Genomic DNA, 16,303 nt, shown 5'->3' with positions numbered 1-16,303 from the left:
TCCGCCGTTCGCATTGACATTAAGCAGCGTGATGAGTGACTGCGCCCCACGGTGGACATGACACCTCCGCCTCCACGAAGACCCGCTGCCATTTTTCCTCCTCTTTTTTTTTTTTTTCCCCGGCTTTTCTTGTCCTTGTCTGCCAGCGTGACACTGTGATGTTGTCACCGCGCTTAAATCCCCCCACTGGGGGGGGGGGGGGGGGGGGGGGGGGCACGAAATAAAGAGTCACAGTGTGTTAACTGACGTCTAAATATACCCTACTGAGTACACTGACGCTTTTTTTTGAGTGTGCCGGAGCTTCTTTAGGAACAAGTGATGGATGGAAGCAGTTGAAGTATGTCGTAAAGTTAACGCCGCGTCTCCCTTTGTGTGTGTGTGTGTTTGTCTTTCCTCAGGTGTAGATCGAGATGCCGTTGGTGAAGAGGAACATCGAGCCCCGGCACTTGTGCCGCGGCGCGCTGCCGGACGGAGTGACCAGTGAACTTGAGTGCGTCACGAACAGCACGCTGGCTGCCATCATCAAGCAGCTCGGAAGCCTGAGTGAGTTGAGTGCCGACCTGAGCAGCACGGCGCGCGGCAGTGGCGTCTGTGCTGCAAACGCACACTCGCATGCACACCTAAGGGAAATTTGGCGTCACCGATCGACCTCACGAGCGCGTTTTCCACACAAAAAGGCCCCCGGGGTCATACCGGAACCCACCCGCCGTGAGACGAGAGTGCGGACCACTGCGCCATGTCCGTTTGCACAGAAACAACCAGGAATGTTGAAAACAATGTAGTGGCCGGTGTTCGTTTTCGGAATGAAACCACACATGCGTGCGAAAATAACCGTAGGCTGTAAACGGTACCAATGACCAAGTACATTCCTGAGGACAAACGACTGTCGACTATAAAACTACCAAGTCCCAGGAGAATACGGACTGGGAGTCATGACACTCTGGAGGCCGCCATCTCTCATTATTATTTATATAATTATTGTCCATCTACTGAGCATGTGCTTCAAAAACATTCACAGTGACTCCATAATATAAGTATTATTTGGGTTGTTTCTGGCTGTGCTGCAGCAGCTGTGGATGCAATAGGAGTGAAAACTAAAATTCAAAATGTGAAGGTTGGGCCGTCACTTAAACAGTCGCTCAGTTCTTTCGACGGGAGCTTGCTACTATTTCCCTCTGTGAAAACACATTCTGATGATCCAGTTTTCTGCATTTCGCCTTCCGTCTTCTTATACCTCGAACACCTTATTAGAAACCGGCGGCAATTCATTTGAGAGCCGTGAACGTATTCAGAGCCGCTGTGTTTTTACCCGAGGAAAGATCATTCAGTGGAAATGTAGGGATGGGGCGGGAAAAAAAAAAAAGAAAAGCCTATTTAAATTTGATTAACAGTTCGAGGCTGAATGAATATCAGCGGCGGCTCACTGTGAGCGAGCGCTGCCTCTGCTCCATCTGCCACATGGTGGGCTGAGGAGGTGGAGAAGCATGGCGGCTCCGCAGGTGCGTGCTGTGTGGTTTAGGAGGCGACGGTGCCACAGAGGACGGCTGCGTTGCTTCTGCCTCATTAATAAATGAGGGTATTTGTACAGTGACGGGTTCTCTCGCATCCTGAACGGTGTTTTCAGGGATCGAGTGCGACAGGTGCACAGCGGGAGGCGGCAGGTCCTGCCGAGGTACAACCTCGGCTGACCTCTTTCTGTCCCAGCGAGCCTTATTTAAAGCTTTTCGTGTCTTTGCGCGAGCGTTTTTGTGGCGTCGTGTCACTCTGAAATGTCCCGTTATTTCCAAATACTAGGCGCAGAATATCAAATCCGTGCATACAGTCACCATACAGCACGGGGTGAAAGGGGGATCGAGCTGTTGAGATGAGCTCCATGCAAACTGTAGCTTCATCCACAGTGTTTTCCATCATTTTCATCAGGATTTGTAGCAGCTCACATGATATAAGTATTGCAAAAAACGGACAGAACTGTGTTAAATGATGTTACCATGGCCTGCATGTCGATGTTTTTTGGCCAGTCAGATGGAATCCTACCTAAATGTCCACACAACACAAAGATCAAGAAAAAAAAATAACCACAAAGTCGGCAAAGTAATGGAAATCAGGGGAAAGAGTCAGAGTACTGTTATTTGGAAGAACCCATCTAAAAAGGTTTGTATTTATTGCAGTTCATCGCGTTACTCAGCATTATTGCATGATTGCTGGATGTCGTGCAGCACTAATAGGTGCTTTACGTGGTTTTGTTTAAAAACATTTATTTTTATTTTTTTTAATTATGTCTAGAAATTACAATGTCAGTCATTTTTCTTTCTGAAACTCACTGGAGTCCAGACCAGATCAGTTGTGGACCATTTTCTAAATCTTTAATTTTCCAAAACATTACAGGAAAGCCAAATTAAGTGAAGACGCAGCCACGTTCTCCAAAGTTTTTAAATCCAGTTCTGCTCTAGATCCTGGGAAGTGGTTTTGTTCGACCTGTGTAAATCCAGCAACCTCAGAATCAACAAGTCCCCGCTGTAGAGATATATACAGAAATTTGCAGGCGAATAAAATAATCTCAGACTGGTTTCATCATTGATTAGGGCTCCTGGTTTGCAAATTGTGGTGGTTTGATGATCCATATTGACAATCTCTAGATTTAAGTCCTCAGAAAGCGACGAAAGATCATCTTTTCCCTCGTGTTGGATCGCAGTGACTCAATGCACCCTCTGGTGTTTCAAGATGGTATTGCAGGACGGGGCTCGTTGGCTCGTTTGCTACCGTTTTTTGATACAGCATTCGTACAGTACGATGTTTTGAGAAAAACACAACAACATCTTTTATTTGTGAATATTTTGAGTTTAAAATCCCAACGAGTGGCGCTTTCATCATATGTTGAATCCCTTAAAACCTGCGTGTGTGTGTCTGTGTGTGTGTGTGTGTGTGTGTGTGTGTGTGTGTGTGTGTGTGTGTCTTTGCCTCCAGGTCGCCATGCAGAGGACATCTTTGGGGAACTGTTCAACGAAGCCAACAGCTTCTACCTGAGGATGAGCAGCCTGCAGGAGAGGGTGGACCAGCTGGCCGTGAAAGTCACGCAGCTCGACTCCACCGTGGAGGAAGGTGAGTTTAGCGACAGACGCACACGCTCGTTTTCCAACTTCTGACCTTGAAAGGACCTCTCCAAGGTTTCTTTGTGTGCGCAAGATTGCATTTGAGCTTATTTTCCAATGGGACTGGGAAGATTGAGTGTTGTTATATGGTGTCATTTCTAAACGTGTTCCTCTGCGTGGGTGCATACCGATGCTTCCCCCTCATACTGTTGCTTTCAAATGGTTCGACTGTGATCACGGCTATCCAGGCACTCTGCTGTGTGTGATTGTATTACGGCTCGTTTTTATGTCCCCTGGATGATTAAATGTTATTAAAAGCAGTGAGTGTTTCATAATGGAAGTATGATTTAGATATCGATTTCGGCGTGTGCGCTTGTCTCCGCTCCCCTTTTTTTCAAACTGGCCCGCAGCTTTTTTAATGTCGGTGCTGATCATTTATTTATGTAAATTCTCTTTAAGACTTCATATTACGCTTCATGCGTGTGTTTGCCACTGGATGTTTGACTCATAATGAATTTCCAGACATGAAATCAGCACAGAACCCACAGTTAGAATCCCCGTTTCAGATATTAATGTGATGTTTAGTTTTTCAGCTCAAAGAATATTATAATTTTGGTCCAACTGAAGGAAGCAACAGTCCCAAAGGTGTATTTACAGTATGCAAGAAAGATTTCTTGTGAATATGAAGACAAAATCTAAAAGTTCACTTGTTGTTTTTTTTTGATAGTCACGTAACGTTTCAACTGTTTTTAGATATAAACTCTATATAGCTCTCCAATAATCTATATTTAAAGTGCCACTTTTCATATTCCAATTTATGTTTTTATTAGGTTTTATTTGGTGTGTAAGTTCTTTTTTTTATTACAATCTTATTCTAATTTCATTAACATGTAGCTTTAGAATTTCTGAAGGAAATTCATAGATCATGATTACAGCCTGCATTAGTATTAACGGCTGTGCCAATGATAGAGATGTTGACTTTTGCATTATACATATTGCGAAAGACTGGAGTGCAGCAAATTATGGTGTGGAAACATATTCAACCAATCAGACAGCGATCTCTTCAGCACTAAAAAAAAATTAAGAAAAAGTTTGTTAACAAAGTAAACAAACTTCTGAAACACTACTGGTAGGAACTGCAGATTCAAGCAATCAGAAAATATTAAAGTGTTTTTCAGTGGACCCCAGCTTTAACCAAAGTCATATTGTTGTTGCGTGTTGAACTAATGCGGTGCAGCTGTACCATCCATGGTCTGGTCTGTCTATCAAAGTAAAAACGTCCATTAACCTTTTGATTAAATGACACCCAGTAAATATAGAATATCAGATTTACTTTTTAGTATATTATAGATATCTCATTGGAGTTTGTTGGAAAGAGGATTGTAGAACCTCTCACTGGATTCCCAGTAAATTTTACTGTATTGATTTGCATTTTCAGGCTATAAATTATGTAATAAGTGACGTTCTGTGAGTGCTCGCCAAAGAGTTGGTTGAGATGTTGTGGACAGGTGTGTGTGTGTGTGTGTGTGTGTGTGTGTGTGTGTGTGTGTGTGTGTGTGTGTGTGTGTGTGTGTGTGTGTGTGTGTGTGTGTGTGTGTGTGTGTGTGTGTGTGTGTGTGTGTGTGTGTGTGTGTGTGTGTGTGTGTGTGTGTGTGTGTGTGTGCTGGCTAATGAAATAAGCACTCAGAGGAAAGCATGCAACTCTAAAAGTGTGTGTGGCTGCGTGCGCCTGTTTGTACAATGTGATTCAGATTCATTATCTCCATCATTAAGCTTTTTAGCGTCGCCGAAGGTCGATTCTCTTAATGCAGTAATTGATAGGCGCACACACACACACACACACACACACACACACACACACACACACACACACACACACACACACACACTGCTGTACGGAGGCCCCAGAGGCTCAAAGTGACTCGCTTTTCAATGCTTCTTTATCTTTCTCATGTCGTTCTTCTCACTTCTTTCCATTTCATTCACATCCTCCCGCCTCCTTCCTTTCTTTACCTCTTTTCTCTCCATCACTCTCTTCTTTAGACCGCCCTCTAATGCCCACTTCACCTTTGATTGTTAATTTTTCCTCCTTTGTTTCATCTCTTCTTTATCCAACTCTTTCTCATCACTTTGTTTCTCCTGCATTTTTTTTCCATTTTCTACTCTTTTATCTCTCTTCTTTCTTTCTATCCTCCCCCTTCTAATTTTTCATCTCTTCCTCTCTCTCCTTCCCTCCCTCTCCCCATCTCTCTCTCTCTCTCCCTCCCCTTTTTTCTCTCTCTCTCTCTCTCTCTCTCTCTCTCTCTCTCTCCCTCTCTTCCTCCCTCCATCTCTCTCTCTCTTCCTCCCTCCATCTCTCTCTATCTCTCCCTTTCTTCCTCCCTCCCTCCATCTCTCTCTCTCTCTCTCTCTCTCTGATATTGCCGAGTCATTCTGCAGACGGTTAGCTCATCAGATCGAGCGGCGCAGACGGCGATGAAAAGGAAAAGCTCAGCAGTCCTCCGCCTTACCCCTCTCTTTCTCTCCTCCCCCTCCTCTTCCTCCTCACCCACTCGCACCCTTTCATCTCCCCTCTCCTCTTATCTTCATCTCCATGCCTCCTCCTCCCCCCCTCCCGTGCTTTCATCCCTCGCTTCTCCGTGCTTTGTTTTTGTTCACTCCCTTCTCTTATTCGCACAATCTCTAAACCGAGGCGATAACGAGATAAGCTCTTTTAATCATCCAGAAAGGAAGAAGGGAGGAGAGAGAAAGAAGAAAGGGAGAAAGGAAAAACATAAATGGAAGAGGGGCCGTCACGAAAGTGAAAATAGAGGAAGAAAGAGGGAGGAAGGACAGAATAGGAGAACATATGAAGGTAAAGAAAGCAGACAGAGAGAGAAAGGAGGGAAGGAGAAATGTATGCATGGAGGACGAGAGAAGGAGGAATGAAGAGGGGAGAAGAAGGAGGAAGAATAAACTGGAAGAAAAGGGGAAATAGAAGGAAGGGTGGAAAGGAAGAGGGAGACAGAAAAAGTGGTAGTGTGATGAAATAGATGGGAACAAATAAGTCTTTTCCTCTCCTCAGGGTGAGTGAGAGAAGAAAAGAGCGCAAAAAGAGAGATGGCGAGTGAGTTTCTCAATACCACAATGGACAATAAATACCTGTCCACCTCATGCAATCATACCTCCTGAGACTGTAATGAGGAAAATGTTCACACAGACTAAACACTCATCATGCATCCTGGTCTGGGGTTGAACCACATTCCTCTACTTTCCACGTAAATATCTTCCTTTCAATCTGGCCCAAGTATTTAAAAGAAATCACCAGGAAGAATCACTGCATCTGCTTAGTGGTTAAAAGAAGGGTCAAATCTGGCACTTTGAGTCTGATCGGACAGTGGAGGAGGCGTGAGATCAGGGGTGTCAAACCCAAAAAAAAGTCCTGCCGTCGTCGTTTTCAGCACTAATTGTTTGGTTTTGTGGAAAGAAATGTCCACATGAATGGAACAAGAAGCGATTGTACTCATCTCAGTTCTATCTACTTGCTAAGACTGCTGCGTCACGCTCCACAACGATTGCCTATAAAGTGCAGCACAAGCTTATAAAAACCACTCGTGCAATTGATTTAAATGCTGAGGTTAGGGTCACTGCACAGTCCCGTAATCATCCTGCTTATTACATTAATCTGGTCATTAAGCGGCGATTATGCATATTTGTGCGAGAGTGCAGAGAGGAAGAAGTTAAAAGTGGAGAGAGGAGGAAGAGCGTATATGGTCAGGGGTGGGGTGGGGTGGAGGGTTGGGGAGGGGGTGACGGAGCTCTTTGAAGATGTGTCTGAATGAAAGTTGCATTAGCTGCTAGTTTTGTGGATTATTCATTTGGCCGCAGGGACAGAAGCTTAGGAAGGAATGATCAAACACTGAGCAGACAGGAGTGCACGTGCACACACACACACACACACACACACACACAGATAGATCAAACAGCCAATCGAGCCTCCAGTCTTTGCAGTCGGAGGTTAAACTGGTCTTTTCTGCTCTGAAATCCGTCCACAACCACGCAGAACCGTCACGTAGGGGTAGAGGGAGTCCAGTACATCTCGGACATATGCCTCGCTGACGCACTTTAACCTTCTCATGTGCCGGTTGATCCCGCGTGTATGTGTGTGCGCGCGCGTGTGTGTGTGCGATCAGCCATCTGCCAGATCCTGGATAGCACTGCGGTGGTGTTAAATCTCCTCTGGGGTTAAAGGATTGACACACATACGTGCAGTATTTCTCTCAGTCGCCCACTCTCGCTTTCCCTCCCGCCTCACACTCAAACGGCACAGCACCAGACTGCTGGCATTGGACCCGTTGTGTGTGTGTGTGTGTGTGTGTGTGTGTGTGTGTGTGTGTGTGTGTGTGTGTGTGTGTGTGTGTGTGTGTGTGTGTGTGTGTGTGTGTGTGTGTGTGTGTGTGTGTGTGTGTGTGTGTGTGTGTGTGTGTGTGTGTGTGTGTGTGTGTGTGTGTGTGTGTGTGTGTGTGCATGTAAGATGTTTGTTAAGCTGATGCAACAAGCTTCAAGAGTAATCTGTCCCCACTGTCCTATTATCACCTCTTAGTGTGTGTGTGCGTTTTGTGTCGGCGCGCAAACACACAGACAGAAGCGTCGGTACATGGTGTGCATGTGGAGTGTGTGTTTTGTATGAATGTGTGAGGTTTTTTTTTTTTTTTGTTGCATGAATTCAAGCTTGGATTGTGTTTGAAACTTGAGTTAGTTTTCAGTTATTATGTGTTTGCAAATTTCAAGTAAATGGCATCGCCAAAAAAATGTAGACCGAAGGGTAACGTTGATGGATGATGTGTGTTATGGCTCTGCGATATAGCTTAAATTTATTATTCTGATATCGGGATCCTTAATGTGGGCAGGGCAAAAAATGCAAAATTAAAGAAAATTGATTGGGGGGGAAAAAGGCCCCCAAAAAGTTATAGTTCACCTGTTATTGGGATAATAGGTATTTTATGTGGTCTGATTATGTGCTTTTGCCTTGTGTTGTTTGATCTCCTCTATGTTCTGTGAGCAATTCCCACAATGCTTTTCAACAAAATCCATGAGCACATGCATCTTGAGGTCAAAGCCACAATAGGAAGGTCAGCTTAATGGTCTGGGAAAGCTCCGAAAAAATCATTAAAATCAGCATTTTAATAGCCTCTGAAGCAAAAAAAACAAAACAAACATGTGTTTTGTTGGCGTCTTATGGGAACTAAAGGGTCAGCATATCAGGCTGTGTTCACACTCTGTTCAGAAAAACAATGCGAATTTGTAATATGTTGTCATCCCCCGATGAGTCAGTCTCAGTTCACTTTCACATCAATTCATCTCACTGTGGTTGAGATGGCACAAGCTTTACGCTACATACGCTTCCTGACGCAGCCACTTTGGGGTTAGTGACTTTTGGTGAGGCAGTAAAGACAGAATGCAGAAATGGATTATTAGAAAGTGCTAAAACCATAACGGTTGATGTCAGATATAAGTAAACACCATTGAAAGTATCATCGTACCTGTCTCCTTACAGAGATGATATAATACTTCTAAAATGTTTTGCCCAACTTTCTAGATTTTCTGCAGGATGCATTTGGCCAGAAACTGAATAAAACATGTTTTCTATCCAGATACACGTTGAGCAACTCTCTCTTCCTCGTCTGTTTTCCAGTCTCCCTGCAGGACATCAACATGAGAAAGGCCTTCAAGAGCAGTACCATCCAGGACCAGCAGGTGGTGTCCAGGACATCCGTGCCCAACCCCGTGGTGGAGATGTACCACCGCTGCGACAAACCTCCGCCGCTCAACATCCTCAGCCCCTACAGGTCAACTGTTTACTCTGATTACATCGATTATCAGAGCATCTTGTCTTATTTATGCGTTTCTTTTTTCTTTTTCTTTTTTTTTAACGTCTTCGTAAATCTTCCAGAGACGACAAGAAGGACGCCCTGAAGTTCTACACCGACCCGTCCTACTTCTTCAACCTGTGGAAGGAGAAGATGCTGCAGGCCACCGAGGACAAACGCAAAGAGAAGAGGCGGCAGAAGGTACGCTGTGTGAGGAGGAGGAGGAGGAGGAGGAGGAGCAGGATAAGGAGGTGTGTACATGATTGAGAGACTGGATGGTTGCTGGTGCATCACTGTGAACCGAAGAGAAAGTAATTCATCCTTTGCTTTAATTTGCAAATCTGTTTTTTTATTTCTTTTTCTTTTTTTTTCTGGCCTACTTGTGTCATTTTTATGCTGCAGTTTCTGTTGATGCATTCCTATTTTACTGTACTCGCCATTTGGCTTTGCTTTGTCGTGTAATTGGTTATTGATACAGCAGCAGCTGGGCAGGCTCATTAAAGAAAGACGCCGTAACCAAGCGGGAATGCAGTCTTCAATCACTTTGAATGAAATGTAAACTTATTTGCACAAGATTTAATTGTAGTACTTAGCTTTTCCTGCTACGACAAGTCGACATTCTATAAGAAACCAGATTCAAAACGGCAATTCAGACAAAAAATGTCTAGATTTTCTTATGAAATAAGATGGAACACAAAAATAACATATAATTTAATAGAATTTATTTGATTGTTTAATAAAATAATCTGGATACCATGTTGACTCAATGCTGCCACCCGATGCACGATATTGGCATTACCTAAACCAATCATGTTGTCCCTTTAAAATCATTCAAACATGTTTGTGTCACACAGACTTGCTTAAATTTAAACTTGTGAGGTTTTTCTTTGTTGTGACGCAGAGTTTTGAAAAAGTCTATTAATATCATATTAGTACTGCAATTTTACCAAAAATGACTCCAGTCTCAACAGAAAGCCAATTTTGGTTATACTTTCTGATGCAAAATACATTGAAATGTTCCAAGTTTTGGGGGGGGGGGGGGGGGGGGGGGGGGGGGGGGTTTGGCCCCCAGACCTTATGTTTGACACCCCCGGTATAGATTTAATACTGAAGGGTAGAAGCCAACTCTGTTTATATAATCAAATGAAAGTATTAAAACGACGTTTACGATTTTCTGTTTATCCATTTGTACAATCCGTCACGATTTTTAACGAATGGTGGTTTTTAATTTTTTTGGTTTGTTTTTTTCATCAGTCCTGTTCCGTATTGGGTTTGAAAGCCCATTTTATTTAGGTTTTCTAGGCTGACCTTCAGTGGCATTTCCCTTTGATTACAGAGGATTGAATAAAGTGTCTCCGTCAGCCGTTCCCTGCTGCTGCTGTACATGTTTGCTGCATCTGGTTGAATTTAATGCCGCTCATAGTTTTCTGTTCCTTCCCTTCGACCTGGAAACCCCCGCAGAGTAACAAAAAGTGAAAATGCCCCCTTTTAGAAACAGGAAGGAGGATCTTTTGCTTGCGTTTACCTGGCCTTGGAAGCCCCCCCGCCCCACCCCCCCCCCACCCACCCCCCCACCCCCACCCCAACCCTTCTCCTCCTCCTCCTCCTCTTCTGCTCAGTCTAACGCACCAGCTTGTCTTTCTCCCATGTTTCCATAGGGCTGTCCGGCCCACCCCGACAGGCCCCACTCCAGACAGGCCCCACCCAGGAGCCCCCTGTCCATCTCTGTAAGACAACCCCCCCCCCCGTACCTGCCCCACCCTGAACCCAAACCCCCCACCCCACCCCACCCCCACAGCCTCCACTTATTTACCCCACACACTCCATATACAGGTTAGAGGATGCCTGAACACGGGTAAGGCATGCAGACACAAACTCAGCAAGGCACAACCACACACACACACACACACACACACACACACACACACACACACACACACACACACACACACACACCTGGTGTTTGTATCTGTGTGTGTGCGTGTAACATTGCATTCGCTTGCCACGTCACCGTGTCTCTAACCCTCCGTGTTTGGTTTCTGTCGCCGTCCTGTGCTTCCACATGTTTTTTGGCTCTGTCGTCCATCGTGAACTAGTGTGTCTGAGGTAGTGAGTACAGTAGTGTGCGTGTGTGTGCGTGTGTGTGCGAAGGAGCTGGTGACGGGGTCCATTTCTTTCCCTCTGCAGTTAATTAAATGAGGGATAAGTGATTCTAGCTTCCCTCCTCTTGTCTGTCTGGGTCTTGCAGGAGCAGCAGAGGCAGGTGGAAGATCCGGGCAGAGAGGTGAAGAAGGTCGGTCCCATTTTCACGTCGTTAATATTCATATCGGTAGTTAACTCACTCGTCACGGTCAAATGCTTCCCCGAGCGACTGTGGCTCAGGTCGTCAGGTTGATGGTCCGAGGCCTTTTCCCCTTGAAACATACAGAAATCCAGAAATCATTGAAATGATTAAAATATATATATATATATATATATATATATATATATATATATATATATATATATATATATATATATATATATATATATATATATATATACACATGAGTGAAGTCCACATATTCCAAGTTAAATCAGAAAAAAAATCCCCTCAGGCTATCTTAGCCTTCATTTGCTTTATTCCAATTTGTACATTACAAAACATAAATTAAAATAAAATCTATATCTTCCAAAATAAAAAAAAGAATCCTTTCTCGTTTGATTAGCTCGTTATTGTAGCTTGATGCAGAAGAAAGTTCAGCTTCAGTGAAGATTATTTGTTTTTGTCAAAGGGAGATAGGAATGATCACAACTGAAAATATACAAATATACTTGTATTTGACTGACAGATTTCTTCAAAATGTTTGTTCTATTAATGTCCAAATAAATAGGATGATTATTGTAGTTTGTGGTAAAGATCAAGTCGGGCACTTCTTCTGGAAACATGACGTATTAAAGTCTAATAGAAAAAAAGGGCGATTTATAATATACAATAATGAACTTTTGTGATATTAAAAACATGTTCTGAAAAAATAAATAGCTTTTAATTATGTATTCTAGTCAAAATATAGAGCGGATTGACTAAAATATATAATTTTCTCTTAAAAATTGAGTGATACTTCAAATGCTTCAGCTTCACTTTATTACCTTCTGAGTAATGGTTATGTTAACGTTGCATTAAAATCGAATTCATGACTCCATGCGTTTCATCTGTAAAGCTGCAAATCGGTTAATTGCGATGCATGTTCTGTGTAAATTAGGGCTATAAATTCATCGCAGTGCGATATCTCTTTAAATTGGAGAGAAAAAAAATGAATGCTAATAAGGCACATGTGTTTAATGAGCCGGGAGAAATTAATTGTTGTGATTAAACGTGAAAAGCTGAGACCGCCGTCTGTGCGAGGAGCTCTTAATCACTTAGAAACCACCCCTGGAAAATGTGTCTTTAAGCCATTAAGTGAAGTACAGTGAGACACTCCCTCTGTGTGTCTGTGGACTCCGGTGGGGCGTTAGCGAGGCGCTGTTTCTCCACAGCGGACCGACCGAATGCAAATGTGTTGCAGCGCTGAGAACCTCGTTTAGTCAGAGAGGAAACTCCCTTTTCCGACTGCTCATGTGTTGGTTGACTAGTACCCAATTGCTTCAGATTCATACAGTACTGGGAGAACGCGGTAAATTGGTCAAAAAGTACATATTCCTGTTCTGTTACTTTGTCCTTGAAGGTGCGTAAAGCTCGTAACCGCCGCCAGGAGTGGAACGTGTTGGCGTACGACAAAGAGTTCCGACCGGACGCCCGGCTCACCCCCTCGCCGTACCACGGCATGTCCTCCGAGGGCTCCCTGTCCCCTGACAGCAGGTAACCTCACTGGAGAGGCATTTGTACATTTGCACGAGTGATGGATATTTCACTCAAAGTTGGATGCAAAAAGAGGAAAAGTGATACTCGACAGAACGGGCGACAGGAAGCACCAAAACAATCCATGCAAACTGCTAAATTATAGTGATCGAGTACTACTAAAAGTAGTGTCATTACAGTGACATGTTAATTCATGACATCACAACACGGCGAGCATCTCTCGGGTATTTAAGAGGATTACTTGGCTTCACTAAGAACAGAAAAATCAAAGTGAAGTGAAGCTTTTAGTTTGAAAAGAGAAGAATTGCAATGCCGTCAGTGTACCGACCTGTCAGGATTGTTTGAAGGTGTCTGCTGCCCTCTCCTGGAGAAGACAAGAAACAGCATATTTATTTATGTTTGATGTGGATTTAGCGGCTTTACGTCTAAACCGTCATGAGATGAGATAGGATGAAACTTACAGGGAGGATTTGAATGCAGAAGCATAGCGAGGGAAAAAATGCCATTAGAAAACTCTGTGAAGTTTTCTCTAATCCAAACCGCTCCTTTCACCCGCTTTTCACCAGATCCATGGCGTCCGACTCCTACCCCGCCAGCCCCAACCACCCCTCCGCCCAGGCCCCCATCGCCGCCCACCCCGCAGACCACCACACCAGGGACCACCTCAGCGCCGCCGCCCAGACCCAGTCGCTGGATCGGGTCCTGAGGCCGGCTAACCAGCCCCCCGGAGCGGCGGCGGCCGGAAGCCGACACGCGGCCTCGCTGGGCCGGACCCCGTCGGGACACGGGGCCCCTGCAGGAGGCGACCCCACGGTCAACGGGCCGAGGCAGCCGTCGGTCAAAGACTACCGGGCCGGACACGGGTACGTTGGACCGCTTCTCAAATCGTCCCAATCTTTGAGAAAAGTCAGTCATCTAAAGTTTCTTCTTCTTCTTCTTCTTCTTCTTCTTCTTCTCTTCGCTCACCAGCGGCCAGCCCTCCACCATCCCAGAGTACTACATCCCCCCGGCTCCTCCCCCACCTCCGCCGACCATCCCCTCCGCCCAGACCGCCTTCGACGCTGCGGCGGCCCCGCCCTCCGCGGCCGCCGCCTCCGCCGTCCCCCCGACCTCCGCCACCCTCTCCCGTCCCTACTCCCCCTCCCCTCCCCCGCCCCCGGCCAACTACGTGCCCTCGCCCTCGCACCCGCCCTCGGGAGCCCCTCCGGCGGCCCCGCCGCCGCCCCCTCCCGGCGGGGCCCCCGCGTCTCACCCGGCCCACCCGTCCCCGCCCCACGCCGTCGGCCAGGCTGCCGTGGACGCGGCGGGCTCGGCAAGGAAGTCCACCATGCTGGGGATGATCCCCATGAGCGACGCGCGCTCAGACCTGCTGGCCGCCATACGTAGAGGTAAGGACACGCCTTCTATCAGACCGCCACACTCTCTGGCTGGGGAGCAAACTGACAGGAGGTTCTGGAGTGAGGATCGTTCACGGTGCAGGTACGTCTGGACGTGGAAGACGAGACGGCGTCTGGCAGCTCACACAGAAACGTTACATGGATTTGAGGAAACACGGAGGTTTTCCTGATGCGGATCCAGATCAGTCACATGTTCCACTTTATTTCCAAATAGAAAAACAATAGAGTCGTTTTTAGTCAAATTTCTACTATTAATCTGATGTTTTCTTGATGGATTTAAGGGAAACTAATATTTTTATCAGTTGGCATAAAGCCCAGAGCTCCGGGATTTCATATACTTCCTCCTCCTTTTTCTTCCTCTTCATCCTGCCTCTTCCGACTCCTCCTCATTCTTCTTCTCCCTCTTTCTCCTCCATTCTCCACCTTCTTCCTCCTCCTCCTTTTCCTCCTACCCGTCTTCCGACAACCTCTCCTCCTCTTCCTCTGCCCCCCTGCTCCTCCCCCTCCATTTTATTCCTCCTTTTTCCTCCTTCCTCCATTCATCCTCCCCCTTTTCCTACCTCCTCATCTTCTTCTCATTCTCCCTTTTCATCCTTCCTCCCTCCCTCCTCCCTCCTCCCCCCTTTTTCCTACATCCTCGTCTTCCTTCGTATTCCTCCTCCTCCTCCTCCCCCACCAGGTATCCAGCTGAGGAAGGTGCAGGAGCAGAGGGAGCAGGAGGCGAAGCGGGAGCCGGTCGGGAACGACGTGGCGACCATCCTGTCGCGCCGCATCGCGGTGGAGTACAGCGAGTCGGACGACGACTCCGAGCTGGACGAGAACGAGTGGTCCGACTGAGGCCGCCGGAGAGGAGGCGGAGGGGAGACCAGGGCGGGCGGAGACAGCGGCGAGCGGGGGAGTAGGGAGGAACGCGAAGGGTTTCAGTTTCAGTGTTTATCAGTGACATTTGAACAGACGCTACCTGTCGGTCACGCGTGCAAACATTCCGCCACATGTGGGGTTTCTTTTTTTTTTTTGGGTTTGTTTTTTCCAGTTTGTAAACATGCAGGACGACACATCACACATCACACACACACACACACACACACACACACACACACACACACACACACACACACACACACACACACACACACACACCCTTCATCTGCTCGTCTCCAACCAGCCACACTCGGCTGTGGAAAAAAAAACAAGCACGCCCCCGCACATCCGAGAGGAGATCATTAGCAATACCACGGCTGTGGAGCTGCAGGCGGGACGGACCCTCGTCCTGCTCACTGAGCACAAAGAGTTCGAGTGCAATCCCAACGTATGTAGAGAGAATTTATGGAAACAAGTGAGGATAATCAGGGAGAAAAAAAAAAAAAAAACTACCAAACACAGCTCATGAGCAGATTTAGTCCACTGGGTCGCACTGGTTGGCAAAACAAGCGCAACCCCCCCCCCTGAAGAGACGCCAACATTTTGGGAGTTTGGGTCATTATAACGGCACAGAAGTGATTAAATATGTGTAAAAATGTGTAATTTAATGCATATTATGTTCGTTTGAGTATTTAATTTAGGTTAAAACTTAAAAAAAAAGCACAGAAAATGACTATAAACAGTCATTCATAAATTATATTTTCAATAGATCTTCAGACAAACAAGTATTTGGTTCACTATAAATTCACCAAAACAGAAACTCAGTACGACAAAAAGCCGAGTTTAATTAAAATCTAGTATGCATTTCCACGACTCAGAATACTTTTAATCAGAAATTAGAAGAAATCTGAAGTCTTGTTGGATAAATGATGCCCTTATATTTCTTTGTGCCCTCAAATCTTGTGCGTTGCGTGATATTTTTAAAACAAATGTGCACAGTGAGAAAATCAATGAAAACTGATTTTCTTTAGTCATCAAATGCTACCAATCAAATTTAATTCATGAATGAATTTAGAGACTTTTTGGTTCAAATCTTTAATCAAGCAAAGCTGATGATGACTATAAAAATGCTGATAATATTATTTATTTAAATATTCTCTCACAGTTTTATATTTTTTGAAAAGACGAGGTGGTAAAATGAAAACTAGTGAAAATCATAGGGAGCTTTTAAAATGCTAACATTGTAGTGAAGGATTGCAAATTTAAATG

General features: G+C 45.3%; 1 protein-coding gene across 1 annotated transcript; it reads left to right on the top strand.

Moving 5' to 3' along the window:
- Window positions 1-410: 410 nt before the first annotated feature.
- On the top strand, window positions 411-15,010 carry LOC308123901 (actin-binding protein WASF3; the record flags this gene model as incomplete). Its single annotated transcript, XM_080486628.1, has 10 exons — window positions 411-543; window positions 2,965-3,099; window positions 8,764-8,917; window positions 9,022-9,139; window positions 10,597-10,665; window positions 11,187-11,231; window positions 12,643-12,776; window positions 13,343-13,639; window positions 13,746-14,164; window positions 14,853-15,010. 10 exons carry the CDS (start codon window positions 411-413, stop codon window positions 15,008-15,010), a joined length of 1,662 nt encoding a protein of 553 aa, XP_080342754.1.
- Window positions 15,011-16,303: the final 1,293 nt, after the last annotated feature.

This window comes from Lipophrys pholis (genome assembly GCF_963383615.2).
Source record: "Lipophrys pholis genome assembly, chromosome: 18".
Lineage (NCBI taxonomy): Eukaryota > Metazoa > Chordata > Actinopteri > Blenniiformes > Blenniidae > Lipophrys > Lipophrys pholis.
Note: the sequence above shows the minus strand (reverse complement) of the source record. Positions and strands in the feature narration are given on the sequence as shown.